The 25,211-nt window shown below is 41.0% G+C and overlaps 1 protein-coding gene across 3 annotated transcripts in view; it reads left to right on the forward strand.

The window, feature by feature from the left end:
- Positions 1 to 12,059: 12,059 nt before the first annotated feature.
- The window catches only part of srgap3 (SLIT-ROBO Rho GTPase activating protein 3), a 130,384-nt gene continuing 117,232 nt past the window's right edge, over positions 12,060 to 25,211 (forward strand). For 2 of the 3 annotated variants that reach the window (XM_036570964.1, XM_036570965.1), the window contains exon 1: positions 12,061 to 12,776. In XM_036570964.1, the coding sequence (XP_036426857.1) occupies positions 12,710 to 12,776 (67 nt within the window). In that variant the 5' untranslated portion in view covers positions 12,061 to 12,709. Of the gene's footprint in view, positions 12,777 to 25,211 lie in introns of all 3 variants that reach the window. The other variant, XM_036570963.1, reaches the window with a different exon arrangement.

Genomic DNA, 25,211 nt, shown 5'->3' on the forward strand with positions numbered 1-25,211 from the left:
AATTAATTGTATCACAAAAAGCCTCACTCTCTCTGGGTGGGTAGGATGGCCTTCCCTCTCCCCCCTCACTCAGCGGGATGCTAGCCAGTGCAAGGAGTTAGACTACGTTTACACAGCAGGTAAAAGTGGCCCAAATCCGATCTTTTTCCTCATATGTGACACAGATGTGTGATCTGTGTGGCAGTGTGAACAGCAAAAAACACATTGAATCTGACATTTTCAATTCCGATTTGAGACGCTTTCATATGTGGTACTGAAATCCGATGCGTATCCGATCTGCGGCAATGCAACTCTGAACAGCCAGATCGGAATTCATGCGACTTTTACGTCAGTACAACTCGACATTCGCCATAATTTCGCGCTGCTGAGACTCAAACATTTAGTCTGATGTTTCTGTACAAAAAATTAGAAGAGACTCATCAAACCGCTCCGTGTTTGAAGAGGTTTAGAACGAAACGGCCGAGCGCGGCCGGAGGAGCCCGAGGCTGCAGCGTCAGAGAACAGTTTAAAGAATCCGAGGACACGAACCAAAGAAGTGCCCGTGGCCGAATAACGCGCCCTTTTTCGGCGAACTCGAACACATTCTGGGTGATGAGCCCAGCTCAGCACAACTACTGGAACTTTATACTCGCTCCTGTGATGCTGGCGAAGACGAAACTGAAGCTCCGGGAGCGACTGGCGTTCGCTGGCCGTCATGACTGTTTACCTCTGGACGAGCCGCCACGTGAAGCATTGTTCTTTTGCGCATGCGGGTCGGTTTAGGAGCTGATCTGTTCAAACTAATGTCGCATACAGGTCACATTTAAAAGATAATGTGAACAGCCAAACAAAAAAATCTGATTTGGTGAGAAAATCTGATTTGGGCCACTTTTACCTGCTGTGTAAACGTAGCCTTAGTGCTCTCCTCCAAGCGTGTTTAGCTGTCCAATGACGCTGCATTACTGGCAGTTGTGAAAGATGCAGTGGCTGGTTTAACACGACTTGGAGGATGCATATAGCCTTCATCTTCCTACCGCTGCTGTCTGTGACAAGAGGAACTGTAAACTGAAATGTGCTGTTGTAGTGCAGACCACAGTGACTGTGATGCACTGCATCACAAAGTCTGGAGGGAAGTCTGGATACTTTTGGATATACAGTGTAGCTAATGTACTACAGCCTAATCTTAACAAACGTCCTAGGTGTTTATTTCATTGCTCAATTGTTATTGAGTTGAGCTGAAAGTAGTCTGAAGTACAAAAGATAGTATAAAACATTGTGTGATTAGGGGACACCAAGCTAATGGATTGAACTGCAAACGACCAAACTGAGGAGAAAATAAAAAAAAATGCCAAAAGATTTGTGTTGTATTTGTGATGCCATGAAAAACAGTGTATTTAATATACACGCCTATTTAGGCCCAATCCCATCTCACCCCTTGCCCCTACCACTTAGCCCTTAGCCGTTGCACGTTCACGTCTAGGGTTAGGGTGTCCCAGTTTTTGTTGTGATAGGGGGATAGGGTGAAGTGTTCGGGCTACATGGTCCTCCAAACTGAGTTTTTTCCAGAGATTCACTCCAAACAGAGTGTTACAAGAAAAAAAAGAAAAACCGGCAAGATGGCTGCGCGAGCGACCAAAGAAACCCACAAATGTGAGTATTTTCTCCGTTAAAATTTACGATAACCATTGTATTGTCTTAGTTTAATGTCGTTTTCTTCACAACAAGCATAAAAAATCACTAATAGCATGCTAATGTCTCCGTAGCTAGCTAGCTAACTTTCCCGTTCCACCTTAAATAGCCCAGCAGTTCTGACGCCTGAAGCGCCAGAATGTAACTGCTGCACCATTTAAGGTGGAACGGGAAAATTCAAACAAGACGCTGGCGAATAGCTGACTTCAGCTTCGTGTCACAAAGAATTAGCGGTGGGCGATAGTAAATAATTGTCTTATACCGCCTCTTTGAAAGGATATGATGACCTAAATGTAACTAAAGCCCAGCGGCGAGGCTGCTGAACTTTTCCTTTCTCTGCTATCACTGAAGACGGCCCGTAGGGTCGTACCCCTTGTAACTCAGTTCCAAGTTAGGGTGACACTCAAAAACAAGGGGTAGGGGTAAAAAAAGAAGAAATGGGATTGGGCCTTAGTCTACAGCCCGGACTACTTAAATGAGGTCTGTCACTACAAGACAGCCAGTCTTAAAGGTTTAACATCTAATGGATAAAAAGCGGGTGGAAAATGGTCACGAAAAATTAATTATGACTTTTTTAATACTCAAACTCACACAAAACATCGTAAGTGGACCACAGGGAGAAAACACAAAAATGTAGAATATGGCCTCTTTAAAACAGTGACCTACACTTACCGCTATTGAGCAGCAGGGGGCGCCATTCCCACAGCCTTCGTCTATTCTCTTTTCTTGCTTGTGTCACAGAAATGTCAACATTTTTCAAGCGTGGACAAATTTATCGGTTGACCCTTTAGCTTGTGTGTATGTGTTAACTGAAGGGAAATCAAGAGAAATGAGAATATGTGTCTTAATAAAAGGTCATGTGACCCCATCAGCCAAAGTTACCCTTTACTTTTAAAAATGGGTTAAGAGAGCAAATGTGGGAACAGAACTGTGATGACCAACTAGTAACCCAGCTGGTAATTAAATGGCACGACATTTCTGGCCCATTCAGTCAAGACTAGATGAACAAAGACAGTCTTAAGTGTTTCTGTTCCCCCCGGTTCATTTACAACCGCACAATCTACCGAAAAATGACACCGGCTAATTCAGGGTTGCTCTGTCCTGGAGATCCACCACCGTGGAGAGTTCTGACCTTACATACTTGGCTCTAATATTAAGATGACCCTGAAGGCTCTCTGGATTAGGCATGCTAGACTTGGGTTGGAGCTAAACTCTGCAGGGTGGTAGATCCCCAGGACTGAGCACCACTGAGCTAATTGCAATACCGGAGAATTTGGGTCCAATGGCCTAAAAAGTATACAAGGCTAAACGTCTAAAAGTTTGTAGATGTCTGTTCATCCAAAGTTTCTTCTGAAATGAGGGGTATTAATAGGGAGTTTGTCCTCCTTTGCTGCAGTAACAGCATCTACTTCTCTGGGATGCTTTGTAATAGATGTTTGAAACAATGCTGTCGGGATCTGATTGCATTCAGCCACAAGAGCATTAGTGACGTCAGGCATATTGGATGATTAGCTCTAGATAACAAACACCACTCCAACTCATGTGCAGCTGCTTGTGTCCCACTCTATTAGCAGTGCTTTTCTAAGAGGATTATACAAACTGTGAACACAATTATCAGCAATAGGTACAACTTAAAGCTGAATTCTATGATCAGAAGAGACGTCTGAATACTTGTGTATATACAGTGTAGCTAATGTAAACAGGCTGATCTTAACAATGCCCTAGGCGTTTATTTCATTGCTAGGTTGTAGATAAATGGAAGCTTGGTAACTCCAGTGTGGATCTGTGAAGGAAAAGTATGAAGAGAAGCAGATTGGCTGGCAAGCCTGTGCTGATCATGTGTGAGAGAAAATGCTCTGCAGGCCAGATGGCACTGATTGTTGCTGTGTACTGGAGGGGCTACTGGAGTTCAGTCTGGGTCTCTCTAAAAGTGGCCATGATTGCTCATATATACACTTAAAAAGATGGTTCTTCTTTAGTAAAGGCAATGGTCCTTTTAGAACCATCAGTTCTATCAGTTCTATATAGAATCATTTGCATGCTTAAATGTTTTTTTTTTTGTGTGTGGTGAAATGGTTCTTCAGATTGATGGAGAATGTGTTGTAAATGGTTGTCTGTAACAATAGCAAAGCCCTTTTTGGTGCTATATGGAACCAATTTCAAATGACTGATTTCACCATGCAAAGAACCATTTAAGCATGAAATGGTTCTATATAGAACACATGGGTCTAAAAAAAAAAAAGAACCATTGAAGAACGATCTTTTTTTACGTGTGTAGTGTTAACCCTGAAACACATCACCCAGCCAATCAGACGAATCACACAAAATGAGAGAGAGAGAGAGAGAGAGAGAGAGAGAGAGGCATATACGAGAAAAATACAAAGCGAGGTTTTTCAGGAAGAAAAAAGTGAAGAAAAAAAGGAACTGGAAAGTGAGAAAGGAGAAGGAAGGCAGGAAGGAAGGAAGGAAGAGAGAGACAAAGGGAAAAGCTCTAGAAGTGAATAAAACAAAAATCCCTAAGAGAGAAGAAAGGAAAAGAAAGTCAGAGAAGAAAGGCACGGGGAGCCTGTATGAAGCGTAGAGTTTATTTGACATGCATTTCTCGCAGAGGCGTGCCTGTCTTTAATAGCTCACAGTGTGTTTGTAATTACAGTCGCAGAAACTGGCTGATGCTTGTGAGCCAAAGTGAACTTGCGCTGGTATGCTGGCCAGAAGCAGACAACTACACAGTATTTTCCAAACCAACAATTCACTGCTGAAAAGGAACAACAAGAACAAGGAACACTTTCACATGATTGTAAGGTGCTCTGTCAGTACTGATTACATTGTGTATGATGGAGGTTCACAGTGGTGGTGATAGGAACCAGACATCTGAAGCTCCTAAGTATTGTAAAAGCTACATCACAGAAAGCTATTACATTGAAATGGTCATGAATACACATGATACCTGAGACACTGTTTAACAGTAGTTTTGACACAAGATGTTGACCTAAAATGGGGTGCACAACTCCAGTCCTGGAGGGCTGGTGTCCAGCATAGTTTGGTGATTTACCTGCTCAAACACACCTGATTACACTCATATGTTAATTGCCAAGTTAAGTGGGTGTGTTTGAGAGGGGACACTACTAAACTATGCTGGATATTAGAGCCCCTGCGACCAGAGTTGTGCACTCCTGGCCTAAAATATGTTTTTTAAACAGATTTACGGTGGAGAGGTAAATCCAGGGCCAAAATAGCCCCCAAAGACCTTCTCTTTACCACTATTTCACCATTATCAACATTACATAAAATAAAATGGCTATATTTGTGTTGTAGACATGATCACGACCCCTGGTTCCTCTCACCACCACTGTAAAGAAATTCAAATCAGCATGTTTCTCTAGAATGGACCATTTAACATCAAACCACTCTGAATGACTTTGTTTACATCTCAGTGGTTGAACAGAAAGTTTGAAAAATTGTAATTCCTTCATTAAGAATGATATATAAACATCTAAGTGAAGTGTGCAGTTATTATTGTTATTCTGCCACCAAGTTAAACCAGGTTTAGCATTAAAGATGTTGTGGAGAAAAAGAGCTTTCTTTCTTTTTCTGTCTCCCTCAGTTTTCTTTGTACAAGCTCAGGCTCATGGGGACCCGTCTGCCTTTCCTCAATGAAAGTTACATCTACAGGCAACTATCAAGAATACACAACTAATCAAATATTCAGAAACAGTCCTGCATCTTTATGAAGTTTAAATAGGCACCAGAACAGCATGCAGGGGGGAAAAAACACATGGAAGTTTCCTTTTCATAGACGAGTCACAATTCCTGTGTGACAGACAGCTTTGTGAAGCTGCTTTGAAGTGGAGGGAAAGGTGTATTCCCACATACTGTGTTATGGCTCGCACGGCTGATAACATCTGTGAGTTACCGCTGCACAAAGCTCGTCTGAAACGCAGTAAGGGAAGGAGCTGAAAAAGCACTGCTTACATAACGTGTTTATTTTAGATTGCTGGAAATTTTCACATTTGTCATTTCCAGATCTTTGAAGACAAAAACATTATAAGCCAGTGGTCTAAAGTAATGACTTTGACCCTAGCTAGTGGCTAATCCTCAACTCTTCTCCTAGCATCCCTCTAACAGCCATAAGAACAGCCCTCACTTCCAAAAAAGAACCATAACAAATGCACATGTGACAAATTAAGCCCATAGTGCTCCACTTTATATTTCCATAAAGTCAGAGTGTACAGTAATGAGTTCTCCAGGCCTTCTCTCCCTGGAATTATTAACCACCAGAACAGCTCATGTGAGGGTGAAATGTGTCACATTAGGCATTATACAGCTTTTATTTGGCAGATCTATATTCATTACAGACTAATTTTATTCATGTTGTGCAGACAAGAGCACACAGTTCAATGAATGTAATCAGTTATCAACAATCTTATTCAGTATATCATCCAAATATCTTAAATTGCCCAAGGATTATAAGTGAAGCTTAATCATCATAGAAAAACATAAGGATAATGATCGATGAGCTATGGTGAAGATCCATCATGCTGATTTATGTTTCAGTGCAGTTAGTCCCCAGAAATTCTTTTTCCCAGAACCTTATATATTCTTTTGACCTGCACTGGAGAAATGGATTCACCTGCAACCTAAATTCACTTCACATTGAAGTGGTCTTTGCAGCTCACTGCCAGATGGGGGCAAATTAAGAAGTATACCGTGCAAGAAATATTTAAGTTTTGTAACAGACACAGATCACATGTTTTATGCATTGATCGTAGCTGGCATCATAACATGGCATTTGACATTTGTGAACTGAGTTTTGTGAGTTTTGTACAGACCCTCCTGGTGATTATCCCATGTAAATAAAAATAATGTGTGGCCCATAACGCGCGGGAGACAGATCATGCTTTATTAAGCTGTGTTCAAGGCTTAATTATCTCATTCCCATGGCTTACTAAGTCATGGCCACACATTAGGATCTTGTTCCCATGCCTTACTAAGTCGTGACCACGACTTAATTGTCTCGTTCCCACGCCTTACTAAGTTGTGACCACACATTATTTTTATTTATACAGGATGTCACCAGCAGGGCTCTGTAGTTTCGTCTTATTTCATAATATTAAAAATGTGTACATTTGTAATGAATGACGTTTCTAGCGTTATTTGGTATGGTGAAAAATCGACTTAAATTGTACAAATTGTACAAATTTTTCACTTGCCCCAGATGTAGTCAGTCAGCCATGACGTCCAAATTTTGCTTCTTGGGGCCAGAAACAAGCCCAACGCAAATATGTCAGTGCAAATGATGATGCTGGGCAAACTCATTGCAAATGCACAGTCCTGTACAAATTCATTGTGCATTCTTACATTACTCTGACTTTTAAAACTCTCAGTAGTCAAGGGGGTGACAGAAAACAAATCAGAACAAGATCTACTGTTGTTCCAACCAGCACAACTACTAAACATATTGGCAGTAGAGAAGCTGCTTCACTTGTTCTATTGGAATAAAAAGGCAAAAGTGAAATGTATTATAGAAAATACTTATGTGAGCAAATTGTTTTCGTAAGACACTCGTCCAAATGCTGTGACAAATGCCATGTGATTGTATGACGTAGCTAGCTTGGCCTGGCTTGGCTGTTGTTAGAGCGCCCCCTTCTGTTAACGCTCAGAATGCAGCTCAATTTTGAAACTAATTTTGAATTTTCAAACTGAGATATATATTTCAAAAAGAAACAACAGAAATTGTGAAGATTATCTAGCCTCCATATGCCTGTGTGCGTGTATGCGAAGTGAAGTGCACTATGATTTCTAATTCAAGTTGACTGAATTATCAAGTCAGATGTGAATTATCAAAACACAATGGAAACATTTTTCATTGTCATTCATTTTAAACAATATATGCCTGATTGTCTGCCCCTTTTAATTGTATTACTCCACCATATTCTATAATCTATCATCCTCCAGCTCCCCACCATTTCCAAATTGCATTCACTCTCTGCATTACTCTGAAAATCCTGGCAGCATTCCAGATGGTCTCCTCTCTCTGGCTCATATGGTGTCCCCTGTGTCTTAGTCTGGTGGATGGACTTGCTTAGCAGAGACTCTCTCTCTCTCTTTTCTTCTCTTTCTTTTCAGACTGAAATACTGAGAGAAATCTCACAATGGGGCTTTGTCCCTCAAAAACACTGAAGTCATAGTTTCCCAGGCTCCTGCCCCCTGAGACGCCTAGCAATGAGTCGGAGAGAGGAGGGGCACAAGACTTGGCAATGGTTTGCCATAAGCAATGGACAGGATACATTCTTGTGCCTGCAATAGAACTTTCACTGCCTTAATAAAGCTCAAAGCTCAGGCCAATTCATATAAGTTCAAGCCAAATGCTGGATCTGGGCCTCGACTCAGAAAAGCACTCTCAATATAGAGCAAATGAAAACCATCTTTGGATGATCTATCTCAACTTTCAAGAACAGAAATACTACAAACCTCCTTCACTGCAAACCTGCAAACCTCTTTCACTGCAAATCTATTCGTTTTTTCCTAATAAACAATATAACAAATCATCGTTTTGAGACATAATTAATTGACTGGATTCTCAGTTTTCAGCTGTCAAGGCTTCAAGAGGGTGCCTTTAAACAGGAGACAGAAGGACCACTCCCACTGAGTGATATTTCTGAGAAGAAGCCCATTTCTGAGTTATGCATTCTTCAGGCCTGTCATCTTCATTTATGTAGACTGCAGGTCAGTTCATGCCCGAGAAACTTGTCTTTTTTTCTCTTTTATTCTTTTTTTCAGAGCATCTGCTGAAGAGTCGAACATTGACTGCGTCAGGAGCTATTCCACTGTGATAAATGCTGCTGCACAGAGACAAGCGCAGTATGGGGGAGGCGCACAGACAGTAGCTCCAGTGGCCAGTGTAGTGGGAATGGACTGGATTATGTAATAACAGAAGGTCCACCTAAAGCTAAAGGCTTTGGAGAACCCCTCTGGGTCTTCTAGTGTGAAGCCTGTAGTAAAAACACTGCTGGGAGAGGTTCAGCATCTTGAACTGAAGCTCCAGGCAGTATGCAAAGGAGCCTTACTTCACATTCATACCCGTTATCTTTCAGAGGAGGGAGCCATATGTGGGGATTTGATGGTGGTGCTCTGTGTGTGTGTGTTTGTGAGAGGGTGGTGGGGGTGGTGGGAGTGGTGTAAGGTTAGACTTTATGGGAGTGTGTTTTCATCATTAGTGTTAAATTTCAGGAAGCGTTTAACGAATACTACTCAAAGCCAATGGAAAGTGAGGAATGCATGAAATAAAATACGCTATCCGTGGGCTGAGAAGAAAAAATGCAGGTAAAAATGGTAAAAAATTATACAAGGCTTACTGTATTTGTCTGTTTAGCCATTTGGAAAAGAGACATTCTGTAGTTAATTTGAAGACTGCTTAGCAAATGACTAATTATACTGGACCACAGAAACTGCAATATATATATAAATGTGTTGTCAACAAATAATAAAAATGTTGATGAAATATTTTGGAATATCATATCATAAAAACAAGTATCTCCAAAATATTAACTTCACAGAAGAAGGCTAAATCACTTAACTTTCAATGTAAGTTAATGTAAAGAGAGTTTATTCGAAGTGATTTTAGAGCATTTTAGTTACGTTCATCATGAAATTTTCATACAATGTAAAAGACAGCGTGTGTGTTGAAATGATGCAGAAAAATAAAATCGACAAAAATAGAGAGACATGTTTTTTTCTGGAGAGTGATGATATATAGTACTATTCAAAAAATCAGAGACTACTTTTCATTTATTTAATTTCTAGTCAAAATGACCATTACATTATTCATTTTTCAGCATCAGGAAAAAAAAGACCAGAAATATATATTTAACACAAAATAACACAGAAGTCTCAACAACTAAATATAATATCAAATGTTTTCATATCTAGTGTATTCACTCGTTCTCTTTAATACAGCTTCCATTCTTTTAGGAAGACTTGGCTTCAGGTTTTCAAAAAATTTCAGGAGGGATATTTTTCCACACTTCCAAAGGTCAGTTTTAAAAGTTAGTTGTATTTTCTCCTTTCAGACTCATAGTGTTGAGTTGTCCTCTCACAGCTGAAGGATGGACAGAAACATCTGTGTACCTAGGTACCCAATGACCTTTTTGAGTAGAAAATAAATAAATGAAGGGTGGTGTCTGACTTTTATACAGTTCTGAATAAATATATGTCATTTTATATGGGCAGTGGAATCTGTTTATTTAAGAATTCCTGGTTTGAATTGCAATGAGATTCATATATGGCCAACTTTTACCTTTACCTGCTACACTGACTTTGTATGTAATTGACAACTTAGTCATTTGCAACCATTAAAATCTCTGTCATGAATGCAGTTAATAGTTATTCTCTGCATCACCTTCACTTACATTTGTGGGCTTGCAGTGTCAGTTGGCTCATGGTCCATTTCACTAAGAGCTTTTCTGCCACACGGCCGGATCACCGATCGGGTGGTGTGGTGACAGATTTCAGAGCTGCGATGCTCCTCTCTTAGACCTTAGCCTTAAACAGCTCACTGACAGGAGCTGTCAGCAAGGACACAATTTCAGGGCTTGCTCTGCCCCACTTTGAAAACTTTGCTTTGACATCCAGTAGATGGGCCTGCCTGTATGACACTGCACTGGCAGGCCTCGTTTCACCTCCCAAGCAGCAAACTGATGTGTGGCACAGCGAAGTGCCAAACGAGAATATGAGCTAAAGCATTTGTGTTGCTTGACTGGGTACACTGTCCATTCTACAAAACCTTGTTTAATTGGCCAGGCATGATGTTTAACCTCAAAACTGCTTTAGTTTTTATATTGTATAAGTGATATGCTGCACATAACAAAGCCATTTTGCATTTTGTACTATGGAGTAGTCAAATTATGATGATGACAATCTTTAAGGAGAATTTCACAGATTTATCAAAATTTCAGCTAAAATAAATTGTTGAGATGTAAACAAATTCAGTCAGGGTGTTTTGAAATAAAATGGTGGATTGCAGACAAACTTACCAGCTTAAATTGTCTGTGGTGGTGATAGGAACCAGGGGTCATGATGTGAGCTGCACAAATGTAGCCATTTGATTTACTGTCCAAAATGACCAGTGAACCTACACGTCTTCTGAGTTTTTAGATGTAATATTGATAATGGTAAAATAGTGAAAAATCTGAAAAATAAGTTTTATTTGGGAACAATTTTGTCTTACAACATTTTGCATGTATCCTCCCACCATGAATGTGATTAGGGCAATTTTTTTCAAAAATATTGTAAAACAACACCTCAGGTATCAAGCAATGTATTCGTAATACTTTTATGTTATAGTTGTCAGTGATTTAGCTTTTTTAAAGGTGCAGTGTGTACGATTTAGGGGCAGAAATGGAATATAGTATACAAAAATATGTTTCTTTAGTGTAAAATGACCTGTAACTACAAATTGTTGTGTTTTTGTTAGAATGTACCCGTCATATCTACGAGTGGGTCCTCTTTCAACAGAGGCTGCCATGTTGCACCACCATGTTTCCACAGTAGCCCAGAATGGACAAACCAAACACTGGCAGCTTGAATTTAATAAAGCTGTAGCACCAGTTGGAAGATGTAGAAAGAAGAAGCAGTGTTGGCTAACCATTTTGTGTTGTGAGAAGTTTGAGAACCCAATTTTTAACAAATAGAGGCTCATGCTTATTATTTAGCACAAGAAAAAGCAAAGGAGGGTGAATCCTCGTCATCAAAAAAGCGAAAACATGATGACCACGGCAGGCTCTACTACACGCTTGGAAAGGGAGGGGTGAGGGAGGGGTATTCCGTTGGTTGAATCTGCAACCTCATTGCTAGATGCCACAAAATCTTACACACTGCACTTTTAAAGGCTGTGCCTGCTTCCAGTCTCTACCATTGTAAACATTTCTGATTGGGCAGGTTTCCCTAGAATGGGGCACTGCACAAACATTCTGAATGATTGTTTACATCTTAATGAATTAATTCTACAAAAATGTTGAAAGATTTGTGGAATTTCTGTTTAAGTTAAGGCCCCACTGAGAAAAGTTGTAGAGAGCTACTTTGGATTTAGCTGGAGGCTGCATGAGACTGTTAGAGGCGTGGGCCTATAATTAAGATTTTCTATTGCATAGTATTGTGTCCATTGTGTCCACGTAGAAATAAAACCTAGCAAAGCAATCAGCTAAAATAAAACTCTACAGTCACAACAATTATTCCAAATAATACCAAAAACTCGGACTGCGTTTTGATGCTGGTATGATCAGACTTTTCAGTCACTGTCACAATGTAAAGAAAAATAAGTGGAAACAAACAGGCTGGTCGAAAGCCCATTGGCTGCCTTTCAGAAAACGAACTGTTGACGTGGCCAATGAGAGAGGAAGAAGCGCCAGAATGGCGCTGATTGGCTCGGATGAGGGCGGGAACTCTGCAGTGGGCGGGGCTTGAGGCGACGCTGCTCGGTGCAACTCCATTCTTCGTTTTTTCAGTGCTGAGATTTTGGAGCAGCGGAGCTGATTCGTGCGCACCGGGGCTCTGAAATGCGCTGTAAACTCTCCAGCCATGGCCACAGTGATACTTTAAACGGCATGGGCGCACGCACGAAGTGCTACCACCCACACAGCAAACTCGTCGTTTTATGAATAGAGGAATTCGCTTTTCTTCAGCCACTTTGCATGGCAAGGAGGAGCCCCCCGTGTGCAGCAGCAGCAGCAGCGTAGCGAGGGACTAGCTAGGGCTGAGAGAGAGAGAGAGAGAGAGAGACAGAGAGAGAGAGCGCAGGCAGGTGTGTGAGGTGACTTGGTGGTCTCCTGGGTTGAGGAAAGCATTAGAGACACTGCTCGATGCAACAGCGGGGACATTGTGTTCTTTTACAAAACTGGTGAAAATAAGACAAGAAGAAAAGACAAGACAAGACAAAAAAGAAAACACCAACCCGCTGCGAGCTGTGCCACAGGAGCTCTCGCGCGAGGCTCCGCGACATCTCACTGGATTTCTACTTCGTTAATAAGTAGTTGCCTCAGGAAAAATGTCGTCTCAGACGAAATTTAAGAAGGACAAGGAGATCATTGGAGAATATGAAACGCAAGTTAAAGGTATGTGGCCGCCGGGCTGTCATGACACGTTCATAAATCTGAAGTTTGGTGAGGCGTCGCGCCCACACGGTGCTGATTAGCTACGTTTTCAGTCTCATGCAACAAACATCATCACTATATTGAGCTACAGACGTGTTGATCACCGGCACATCACAGTTCACCATGTAAAGGTCTTCAGTACCTACAGAGACATAATGGTAGATTAAATGCAGCCAGGATTAGCATCGCTTAGCCTTGATGTGGTGGTCTCTGCATTAAACCCACAGTGGGTACCGCCTCACCTCTCCCTGCCAATGACCCCCCCCCCCCACACACACACCCCAGTCAGCAGTCAAAAGGGTCAAAAGGACCACATTTTATTTGTTCCAGCTTTTCAGCTGAGTAAGATATGAACCACTGTTGTTGTGCAATGCAATCAGTCTGCATACTCACATTAGAGGCGTAAATAGAGGAACCCAAGTTTGTTATCATGGGGGAATCGAGTGAAGCTTATGCAAGGGCAGGGAAACGTTACACAGGCTCGCTGCCCCGAGCGCTACGTCTGCACGGCTACTTTAGAGTTCATGTTTTTTGTTGTAAATGTGCGCCCATACTGACCTGAAGGCTCCAGCTCGCTTTGTTGCTGGGTAGAACGGAGTCCAGTGCCGTGATCCTCACACAGAGGGGTGGAACTTGAAGGCGACCAGCGCGGCTAATTCTTCCCTTTGTGCACGTTTTAAAGGACCTCTGCGAGATCAGATGTCTGGCACCGCCTGTTAGTGAACGGTGGAAGAGGCTATTTGGGAGGGGGGTCGGTTCACACGGAATCTAACTGGACCCCATCGATATTTTTCACAAACTCTCCCAGTATACCACGCTCCTAAAAAAGGACGGTTCTTCAGGGGTTCTCTAGTAAAGGCAATGATTCTATTTAGAACCATTTGGTCTGTATAGAACCATTTGCATGCTTAAATGGTCCTTTGCATGGTGAAATGATTCTTCAGATTGATGAAGGACGTGTTATATATGGTTCTGTATGGAACCTTTTTGAAAATGGTGCTATATCGCACCCAAAGGGTTCTTCTGTTGTCACAGTGTCAGGCTTGTAGCAATAGCAGAACCCTTTTTGGTAATACACAGGACCATTTTCAAAAAGGTTCCATGTAGAACAATATACAACACATTCTCTGTCAAACTGAAGAACTATGTCACCATGTAATGAACCGTTTAAGCATGCAGATGGTTCTGTATAGAACCATATACATCACATTCTCCATCAATCTGAAGAACCATTTAATGCAAATAAACCATGTAAGCATGCAAATGGTTCTATATAGAACTCATGGTTCTACATAGAACAATATACAGCACATTCTCTGTTACTCTGAAGAGCCATTTCACCATCCATTTAAGCATGTAAATGGTTCTGTTATAGAAATTATGGTTTTAAATAGACCCATTCCCTTTACTAAAGAACCCTTGAAGAACCGGTATTTTTAAGAGTGGAAGCATATATTGAGTGCAGATGTTCAGACAGTATAATTGTGAGAAATATGATGTCCGGCATGGCCGTCAGAACAAAATGTTCCTTCATAAACTGCAGCAATTAAACCGATTATCAGGTGATTTCATTCACACAGTGCAGTACTGTGATATTTTAATTAAAAAAGGTTGGGTGTCTGCAGACATTGGAAGACAGCGTTGATACGCAGAGCTGTGACATAGCTGAGGGGTGGATTAGTGACCACTGGCTTGTGGGTGTTTTTGTCAATTAGGTCCATGGAGCTCTTCAACATAGGCTGTTCTTCCAGCTTATTGGAGTTTCTGAAAATCGTTCACATCACTGTCAAGGAGCAATCTGGATAGGGCTCGGTGATGTGAGAAAAACACCATGACAGTTGTAAACATTTTCATGATGCGCAGTATGCATAATGAAATTTGTTTTTTCTGAGGTTGGATAAGTTGGATAAGTAAATCCAATTAAACAGGACTAATTTTGTTACTAATCTCTGTTTTCCCAATAAACTAAGCTGCCCTTCTGCAGCTCTCAGCTATACAATAAGAGCATGGTAAAATATATATTGTGTGTCCTAGTGAGTGTACTGTTGTCATTCAAAACCCCTCTGCTTAATATTCTACTAAAACCGTGCCCACCCATTGCAGTGAGGCTCTAAATTTTATGAATGAACTGAAGCAACGTATTCAGGCAGAGCTGACCACGCTAAGGCCCACTGTGTAACACATCAGCTTCATAAATGTTTTGCAGATTGTCTGATGTCTGATTGGATTCTTGCTTGAGTAGCATGTGCTAAAAGGCTCACTTTTCCCTTGGGACTGGCAGAGGCTGCATGCTTGACGTGACTTAAAGCTCAAACTGGCCCATCTCTCATTTAGGATAAGCGTCCCTGATATAATAGTACCCTGATGTATCCTTTTAATAGAATAAACAAATTATGTTAACATGTCACCCAAAGGAAGTATTATAAAAGTACTGCAGTGGTCATTGTGTATTTGTGTGTGGACTGTATTTTCTTTTATGTCTCCATTCAGTGTATGTGTCAGGTACTCAAGTGTAATGGCCTGTAATGGCGATACATTAAAACAGACAGTAATTGTTGTTGTTAGTGGGGAAGTAGCTTAGGCAGCAATAAACTGTGAATGCTGAAAAAGAGGCTGCTTTGGCCTGGTGGAGCCCCATGACGCCTGTACTTTGGCTGGGGTTCAGTGAGGTGGTCGAGCCACTTTGAAGTTTCTAATCCACATAACCGGTCTGACACGGGCCACAGACTTTAAATCAGCGTTCCATAGCTGTTTAGAGCACAGAGGCAGATCAAGTAGTCCCTGCTGCACAGCCCTAGGAATGCAGCTACATATATGAACATAATACTTCCTGTATGTAAAACGTTTACACGATGTAGATCTCTACTTTGCGACCGGTTCCTTGTTGAGATTAATATTCAAAGATATTCACAGAATTTGTCAGAGTGTCTTAACTTGTTGCCATACGTGTTAATCTGATAAGAGCTCATATCCGGTAGTCTGTCTTCACCTTGAGCAGAGTGTTTCAGCAATAATAACATTCAACAAAGATAAAATAAATATAATAGTAGCAAATTTTGTCATCCGATAATTTTGAGATAGTCCATAGCATTGGAGCGGATGTGTGAGCAAACGCCGTGACCGCCTGTGAGTTTGTCTTGAAATGAAAGAAACTTTTTGTAAGGGCATGATATCTGCCTGCCTCTCTGAACATGTAAACAACCACCTTTCTACAACAATCCTATCCATGTTAGGCACTATAAATGTGAGATTAATGTCGATTCACCCACCATGTTTAAAAGTCCAGTTGTGTTCATGTGAGGGGGTACTAATGCCTTCTTATGGTTTGTATGACATAGGGCTGGGCGATAAAATGATAACGATAATTATTGCGATATAACTTTTCCTCGATAGAGCGATATGACATGTTCAATAAATGTTCGATATAATACACCATTCTCACACTTCCACGTTCAGCGAAAGCTTTGGTGGCGTTTTCTACTGAAAGGAAAGCGACACTACTCTGATTCCGGCTTCTTCTACATGGTTAGAGAGGGAGGGAGCCACGAGTAAGATGAGTCTTTAGCAACGGCTGAAACGCGGAGTTATACATTCCCTGTTTGAGTGGGGCGACCGGCGATCTGTTCTCCTGTGACCGAGTGTGAGTGACGAGGTCAGTGGTGTAACTGTACTGTCCTACAGCGAGCTCACCTCTTTCCATACATCCTAACAAGCTTTAGCAGCATTAAATCACAATCACAATCCTCACAACTACAGTGCTGTCACAGCACTCAGACAGTCATATTTAAGTATTAGTGCATTCCCAAGCAACGAAAGTGAAAGAAAGAAGTTGGTTCATGTAAATTACAGCCCTGATTTAAACGAAAGTAAACTGAGGAAGCTGTGATGCATTGGAGAGTGGGAGAGCACTAGCTTTCCAGGCTAGCTGTTTTTAGCAGCTGGCTAACTTGAAGCAGCGCTCCGTCACTCACACAACATGGAGAACTGATGATACTGTAGATCAAACACGACACAAAAGCACCGCTTTCAGTTTAAACGTACCTAAAAGGAGGACTCTGTTTGTCTGGCGTTGATATTTTGCAGTTCACCCCTTAAACTACTACGATAGTATAGAGAAATCCAGTTGTCGCTAGCTGGTGTCTGAACACTGTGATGTCATTTGTAGCGGGGTAGCCGAGCGCTCGTCACCAGCTAAAAATAATCTGTTTTCTTTCTTAAATTATGACTATTACAAAATAGCCATGCTTTTCCAGCTGGTAAAAACAGCGCACCAGACACTTTCTCCCACTCTCCCATGACAGATTTGTGAAATGTTCCACTGTTTGCCGAGTGTTTGTCGTGTTCCGACCATAAAGGGTAGTTTAAAACAGCAATTAACCACCCAGGAGCAAAAATAAGCCTTCAAACTTGAAAGAAATAATGATTTGACATTTATCGCGGTATGTATCGATATCGAACGATATGAAGTTTGTTTATCGTAATAACATTTTTGGCCATATCGCCCAGCTCTAGTATGAAATAAATCAATCCATTGAGCTGTGGAATAAATTACATTTTTGGGGGAGGACCATGTCTGAAACCCCCCTTTTTCCAGTGTAACACCCTATAAATTCCCAGCTCTACCTTCAATTTCCCATGATGAAGTTTTCACAGTCCCCACCATCTCCTTCCTGCTTCTACCACAGTTTAAAAGGGGACAGGAGGCGTGCAGCCTCCTACCTCCAAGCAGAAAGCGCCCAGAATCCAGCCCAAAAAGTTCTCTCCTTTGTTTTTCCCTTAAACCATCACAAAATATGCCAAAGGCGTGTTTCGAACAATGAATGTTGGCCTACTTACCATCACTTGGCGTGTTACTAAGGTAACTCGGTTAACCGACAGCTGAGCACAGGCCTACTTTCGAATGTCTTTCTTGACTTCAACAAAAAATCAACTTGTGTGCTTCAGACAGGAGGCTCAGTCTCAGTTATAGCTTTCTGGAGTAGCTGCATTAATTGTGTTCTGTTTAGAAGACTGTTTGGCTTCTCGCCAGAAGCCAGGGCCAGTTTCAGTATCTCAAAATACCAAGACTAGTCAGACTAGGCTAGTGACACTCAGTAGCGCTGTCAAAGACTGCACTGATGATCACCTTTAACATTTCACCTGCATAATGTACGAGTAGGAAGTTGGGTACAGAGCTTGAGAAAGCTGAGCTCTTTAAAAATGTTGTGAATAATGTAAGCCATAGGAATGAATTATAGAAAGATGAAGACTGAAAGACCCAGGGAGCGAAGAGCGAGCAGAAGAATAAAGACAGCATAAGTGCCAGTGTAGCAGTAAAAATGCATAGGGAATGCCAGCATGAATCTGCGAGGGCCTTTCTGTCTCTGCACCGTGCTCAGACACGGAGAAAGCAAAGAAAATACAATCAGAGAGATGGTAATGGTGTGCAAAGAGCATGCATTTGAACTCGCAACATGTACAACTGTTGGACTTTGTTGGCTGGTTAATTCCTTTAGAAGATCTGTGTGTTTAAAATTCAGGGTTTTTTAAAGCGTTCAAAGGTCCAGCATTGCCACTTTTTGTTTGGACTATTTCCTTTTGTTTATGTTGCAGGAAAGCTTTTAAAAAATGAAAATATGTAGCTGTAAAACCAACCAATAAAACCAATTATTCAGTAATTACAGGGACTTCAATGCAAACTAACAGAGTTTCTCTTAGGTTATAGAAGTGTGTAATAAAACTTTGGCTTGGTAAGGGGTTAAGCTAAGTTAGCTGATGGCTGATTTTTTTGGCCGATGTTTATTTGCTTTTTGTTGATCAGAAGCTCACGCTGCTTGGCCTAAATGAACACACCGGCACATCTCTAATACTTTCTATTAGCCAAAGTTGCCGTGTAAACATTATTTGCCTTTTTTTAACATGCCAGACTGGCATTTCAGATCTTTAAAAGAAATATTATTGTTTTTTTTTTTTAATAACATGAAATAAATAGAAAGTGCTAAATTGAAAGACCGAGGCAGCTAGCTGTTAATTCATGCATAATTACATTATGACATTTTGGTATAGATGTAGCAGCACCGTTCAAATACAGCGCCACAGATCTGATTTGAGCCGATTCCAACCTCATCCGATTCTAATTTTGCATTCGTAATTTACTGCTATTTTAAACCCGAGTAACTATTGTTATTCATGTCTTCAATGCCTTTTTGGTGATGACCTCTAATGGGATGACTTTGGATGTAGCAGCAGCTCTTCTAGCACCATTTATCCTCAGCTTGTCAAGCAACTTGGATGTCTTGTTGTGCATATGAACATTAATTATGCAGTTTGCATCTGCGCTTGCCATTGGTGCCCGGCTCCTGTTTAATTAAGTGACTTTCCACACAAGACAAGGGGGAATAAAGGAGTGCTGGGTTAATAGGAATTCAATGCTAATTCAGTCTCAGCTGTTTTACGCCCATGGAGGTTTGCTTATCACCTCCACAGGGGAATTTGTCCCTTTTAATACGTTAGTTTTAAGCAGCGGTTGTTTCATCACTCGGATCTGTTCAGCGCTGTTCGAAGCTGATAATGAGATGCAGCTTTAAACGACTTGTGTCATGGCTGGAGTTATGGCTGTTTTGCTGGGTTTTGCATATTCAGGAGTCAGCAGTAGATTAGATTGTATCATGTTCGCATGATGAGATGTTTGCAGCTCTGCTATACACACGGAGATGAGACGATGCAGTGCAAGGAGATAAGGACCATAATTGGCGCAAGGATCATTATCATGACACAACATTATTAAATTAGCATAAAGACACACCATTAGTTTTGTTGCCCTAAGCTTTTAGAAGTTTTGTGAAGAGATTTACTGCTGATGTATTTGTTTGTTTATTTATTTTGAAGGAGTCTGTATCCACACATAAATCAACTGCACTGATCTCTGTTTGTGATGGCAAATGAAGTGTCATCGTTGCTGTTCATTTGTTTGTAGATTCTCAGCAAGATTTCCTGTCTGTCCAGATGTACTAGTTCTTCCATCTGCACTAGTGGCAGAAATATCTGGTTTGAGGAGATGAGCCTGTGACTGCTTGTTTATTTAGGCTTGTCTAGCGGTTGTGCAAAAGTGTCCATGCTTTGCCTTTATTACAGCTATGTTTTTTTTTTTATAAGTTGGTTGCATTTTCTGATTCTAATGATTCCAGTCACACATTTAGTAATGTTGAGGTCTGGGCTCTGGGGTGGTCAGTCCATTGTTCTGGAAACACCAGCAGCTTCTTTCTTTGATTTGAAATTTGTTTCTTTTTTATTTCCTTTTCTCAGTAACAGCTTCTTGGCAGCGTCACATCCTTTCAGACCCATTGCGTTGAGTTGTCTTCTCACGGTGGAAGGATGGGCAGAAACACCTGTAGATTTTGTCAGATCTGGAGAAAGGGCGGAGCTTGGTTTTCTCCTGTGTCTCACAGATGAAAGCTTTAGGACCGATTCATCTAACAAAATGAAAGAAAATCTCCAGCTATTTAAATTTTAATTGTCGTATGCAGAGCACTGACAGCACACCACACTAGTCTATGACATTATCTGGTTTTCTAGCAGGGTTAACTGTGTCTGTGGATGTTTAATTATCAGAAGGAGGTAAATACTCACTTAGGGTATGGGAATCTAGGTTGAGACAAAACCTTGTCTCAAATGTTAACATTTTTGTTTTGATAGTAAAGAAACACCACAGAAAATGCATTTATCTTTCTTATATTCAAGAACTATAAATCAATTCATACAATTTAATGGTAGATATGTGCTCCGGAAATTCCAAGCTGCTGCCTGTTTAGAGCTGTGTGGGTGTATCAGAATGCAAAATGATTGACAGCAGCATCTCCCAGGCAGCGTCAACAACCTGGCTAGCTAATGTAATACTTAGTTAAAGTATTAGTTTTTTCTTCTAAAGGTGGACCGCTAATTATCCAGCTCTTGTAATTGAAGTTAATCACTCATAGAAGGAACAGGTGGCAAGTAGGAAGAAGCAAAGCTACGCTGCAAATAATAATTAAATAATCATGTAATAAACCGTAATAACAAGCTCTGTTAACAAATTTAGAAAATCTTAAATAAACAAGTTTTGACTGAGACTAGAAGCAGCAGGAGAGCAGTCACTTTAGATGAGAGATAGGAGTGCTAGTAGCTGATAGATAACTGATAGTGCTAACTCTACTGCTTTGGCAAATCTGATATCACCTGCTAAAAATTTAGTCCTGCTCAATTCAAATCAAACAGGAGAAAATGGCAGAAACAGAAATTGAAAAAATCTTCAGAAAAAACAACATTCTTTCTCTGTCGGTTTATAGTAAAACACCACAAAAACTAACAGAAGAAAGTCATGAAAATGAGGAGATGGGGCTTTAAGGATTTGTGTGTTTCAGCATGCTCACATTTAATTTTCCTCTTCCATTCACCTGGTAAATGTGGGTTTGCGCACTTTTAGCATCATATATGCTTTTGATGTTAACATAGTAACTTTAAAAAAAAAGCAGACTTAGGATGCCAGTTGGAAACATCTCAGCTCCTTTTTACATTTGGCCTTAAAATGCATTCCAGTATCTGAATATTGCCCGTGTACATGTTTAAAAGACAAATGTAACCACATTTATGATCAGAATGTGTTCAGATCAACTTGTCCTGATCCTGAAGTAGACAAGCATGCAGTGTGATCAGATCATGAAATGCAGCAAGCTCCTCTACTTTCATAGTCTGACGCCAAGTAAACTCCACCTGCAGCTTTTAGTATTGTTTCCACCTCTCTCGTTTAGCGAGTCATTTTTAGGTATCTGCGTGTGTATTTAAAGACAGGCTTACGAATGCGAAAATTGAAAAGCTATTTGTGTGTAACCCTAATTTTTCTTTTGACTTTATGTGGTTTCGTTAGTAATGTATACAACCATTTTCTTTCTCTCTGATGTCTGATGCTCTGCACCACAATGTTTATTTGACAAAAAGAAACACAGCAGAACTTGTATATGCCTGTTTTGCACTGGCGCCGCACTGGCCTGATTTAAACATACGTATTGTGCAGGTAAAGAAGATCCGATTAATATCTGGATGCAATAGCCATGTTTGAAAAAGGCAAGCATAAACATACTGTGTCTAGATTGGATGAGGTTTGGATGTTGATGCCAAGTGTAAACAGGAGCTGTAAGTGGTGGTGTTTGTTTAAACTGTTCTTAAGTACTATTCAAACGAGGTGGCTGGTAGCCTAGTAGTAGGAGGGGTGAGCCAGCAACCAGAAGGTTGTGGGTTCAAATTCCAGGATTGACTGGGTATTCCTGGTTGTGCATTTGGGCAAGGCGCTTAACCCTCCACTGCCCCAGGTAGTGCAGCTCTGCTGGCGATGCTGTGCTACTCCCAGACTGTGCATAGTTAGGCAGTAAGATGACAAGTTTCCCATTTAGGATCAGTAAAGCACATACCTTTACATTAAAGGATACATTCTACATAGGAAGGTGGGATAATGTAATTTTACCACAGAACGTCTGCAATGTTTATAACTGATAAAGGGTGTGCATCGATGTCTCTTTTCTGTTAGAACACGCCCTTATCTGAGAGGCAAAACATTCTACAGCATGGCTGTGTTTGTTAGGGGAAATAGTAAAACCAGGAATAAAACAAGTGGTTATCTGCTTAAATTAAAGGCAGTTGGATTCGACAGCGATCAATCTAAATTACTAAAGAACCAGTGGTTCATGAACATTAACATATGGCCAGGAATCAGGTTTCCTGACTTCTCTATGTACCTGATTTTGACACTGGAGAAATACGTTAAGCAAAGCTTGAAAGCATGCAAAAGCCTTGACGCTCATGCTTAAAGGCGGAATTTGTTGGTGAAATTAAAGTCACAAGGACACCAATGGATGTTCTGGTTGTATGTGGACAGTTTTGTACATATATTTGTATTTTATTACTTTTATTTGGAGGACTGTAAGCCAGCTAGGCCTACTTTGTTTGTAGCTAGCACTACCACTCAGTAACTTTTTTGTGTGTGTGAAACTGTAACGAGACAGAAAGGGCCAGACGCTCGCGGTAAAAAACAAAAGATGAGGCTTTAATATCCAAGGGTTTGACAAGAATCGTGGTCAGTAAACAGGCGTGGGTCAGATCCAAAACAGCAACAAGGTACAAAATGGCAACCATAACCAAAGGGCAAAGACAAAAGGGAAAAACCAGAAATCCAGAAAAACAGTCCAAACACAAAAAGGCAATCACAAAAACACAGGAGAAACGCTCAGTAGTTCTACAAGAGAAGCAATACCTCGCAATCTGGCTAAGCTAAAGCCTGGGCTTTTAAACTAAACTAAAAAAGTCATGTGACATGGAACACAGGTGAACAGAGTTAGTATTCAGGAGACTGTGAGCGCAGATTGGAGTGTGAGGGAAGGTCAGGGGTCACGTGAGTCAGGTGATCTCTCAGAGGGTTCTGGGAGATGGAGTCTGAGTGTGCCTCAGAGCCTGAGGGATGTGTGACAAAAACACAGCCAGAGAATGAGTGAGCCCCCACTGAAACCTTAGATAGCTGCAGAGAAAACGGGGACAGTTGACAGCGCATTGTGCATGTATTGTAGGACTTGGAGAGACATATTAGCATGCAGCAGCGTTGATGTTTGCAGTTATGTCCGGAGTGAGGATGCATGATGACACACCGTGTACTTCATTGTCATGTCAGTGGCTTCAGCCACCACAAAGAAATGTGCTGCTCCTGTCTTCTGTAGATATGACCTGTCCCAGAATCGAGAGTAGAAAGGTTTGGAGTCCAGTGGACCTGGATCTTTCTCATTTTAGAAGGTTTCATGGCGTTCACACTGAACGCCAACACTGCCACTCAGTGTGCGTAACTGCAGTGACTCCCACCAACTGTGCCATCACGTGCAATCCACCTTATTTCTGTGCCCCATGATGCTTTGAGTGACTTATGGACATATGGCTTATGGCGAAGCATAAACAGGCAATACATTCAGGGCTGCGAACTCTCACGCACTGGCCGTGAGATTCACACATTTAAGTCTAATCTCACGCCCTCACGCAGCACTTGAAATATTTCTCATGCGTTTTTATGTCTCTCCTCAAAATGAACTAGCGATGGAGTCCAACACTCATAAAGTTTCCCACTACTCCAGCTTTACTTACTGCAAACACTCTGGACTGCCAGCGTTTATCGTTGGGATGCTTGAATCAACAGGGACCAGAACCTGCGGAAGAGAAACGCTTTAGCAGGAGGCAAAAACACAGATACATCTAAGAAGATCCAGATCCACTGGATTCAAAACCTTATAGCTACACCGATTATTCACGCTAATAAAGTCATTTCATTTAAACTTTTTGATTCTGTTTACAATGAAAGTTATGTACAGACAGAGAACCATAAAGCAGTGACATTACACAGCAATGTCTAATGTTTTTTAAACCAGTGCAATGGCAGTGCTTCCCATATGTTCACCACTAGCTGTGTTAGCATTAAGCTAGCGGGGTTAGCTTAGCACTATGTGGGATTTTTATGTCAGCTCTAGTTTAAATACGGACATTTTAAGTAGTAACTGGCCTGTAAGTAACATTCTTTACTTTGTCCGTCTCAGTTTTTAAGTAACAGTTTATTTAAGGGCTTGAACTTGAAGTCTGTCTTTTATTATTGTAGCGTTAGCCTGAAAGCTGGCTATAGCTTTTGCTATATGCTCTGCCAGCTAGTGAGGGCAAAAAATCCAGTTAAAAAGAATATAATGTGTAAAAAAGCTAGTGTGAGTCTATTAGGAGCAAACAGTGATGTTTAACTGACAGTTCTTCATTGATTGGATGATTGGATTTTATGTGGCCAGATTTCAACTCTAACAGCTGAGCTTTTTCATTGAGTCATTCTCGTACCTGCTGAAGCTCTGTGCTGCTTGTAGCGTTGCTGTTCTTGCCGTAATTTTATCTTCACTCAGCTGTACTGACATTCGCAAACTGCATGCTGTCCCAGAATGCCTCAGAGATGTTTAATTGGACAAAACAATAACTTAAAAAGTAAGCACTCCTTCTGTGGCTTTGCTAAAACGGTAATGAACGACACTTCCATTCCTCAACTGGATATTTTGGCCATATTCTCGAAGCACAGTGGTCACATGAAAAATAAGGTGGATTTGCATGGGATAAGAAACTGAGGTATAAATTATAAAGAAGGGAGTGGGTACTTCATTTACATACTGCTTTCACACCAGAAAATTTCCATACCCATTACGTTTGGTTGTTCATAAGTCAAACAATGTCCAGTCATTTATGTTAATTGTAATTTTGCTAATCCTAACCATCTGCCTTGGTGTGCAGCCAAGATTGTCACATAAAAACAGTCTTTTTTCTGTCATTTTATATGTTTGGAGTTGTACATTTAAGGTTGGGACAATACATATTGGCATGATT

This window comes from Colossoma macropomum, unplaced genomic scaffold (assembly GCF_904425465.1).
Source record: "Colossoma macropomum unplaced genomic scaffold, Colossoma_macropomum, whole genome shotgun sequence".
Taxonomy (NCBI): Eukaryota; Metazoa; Chordata; class Actinopteri; order Characiformes; family Serrasalmidae; genus Colossoma; species Colossoma macropomum.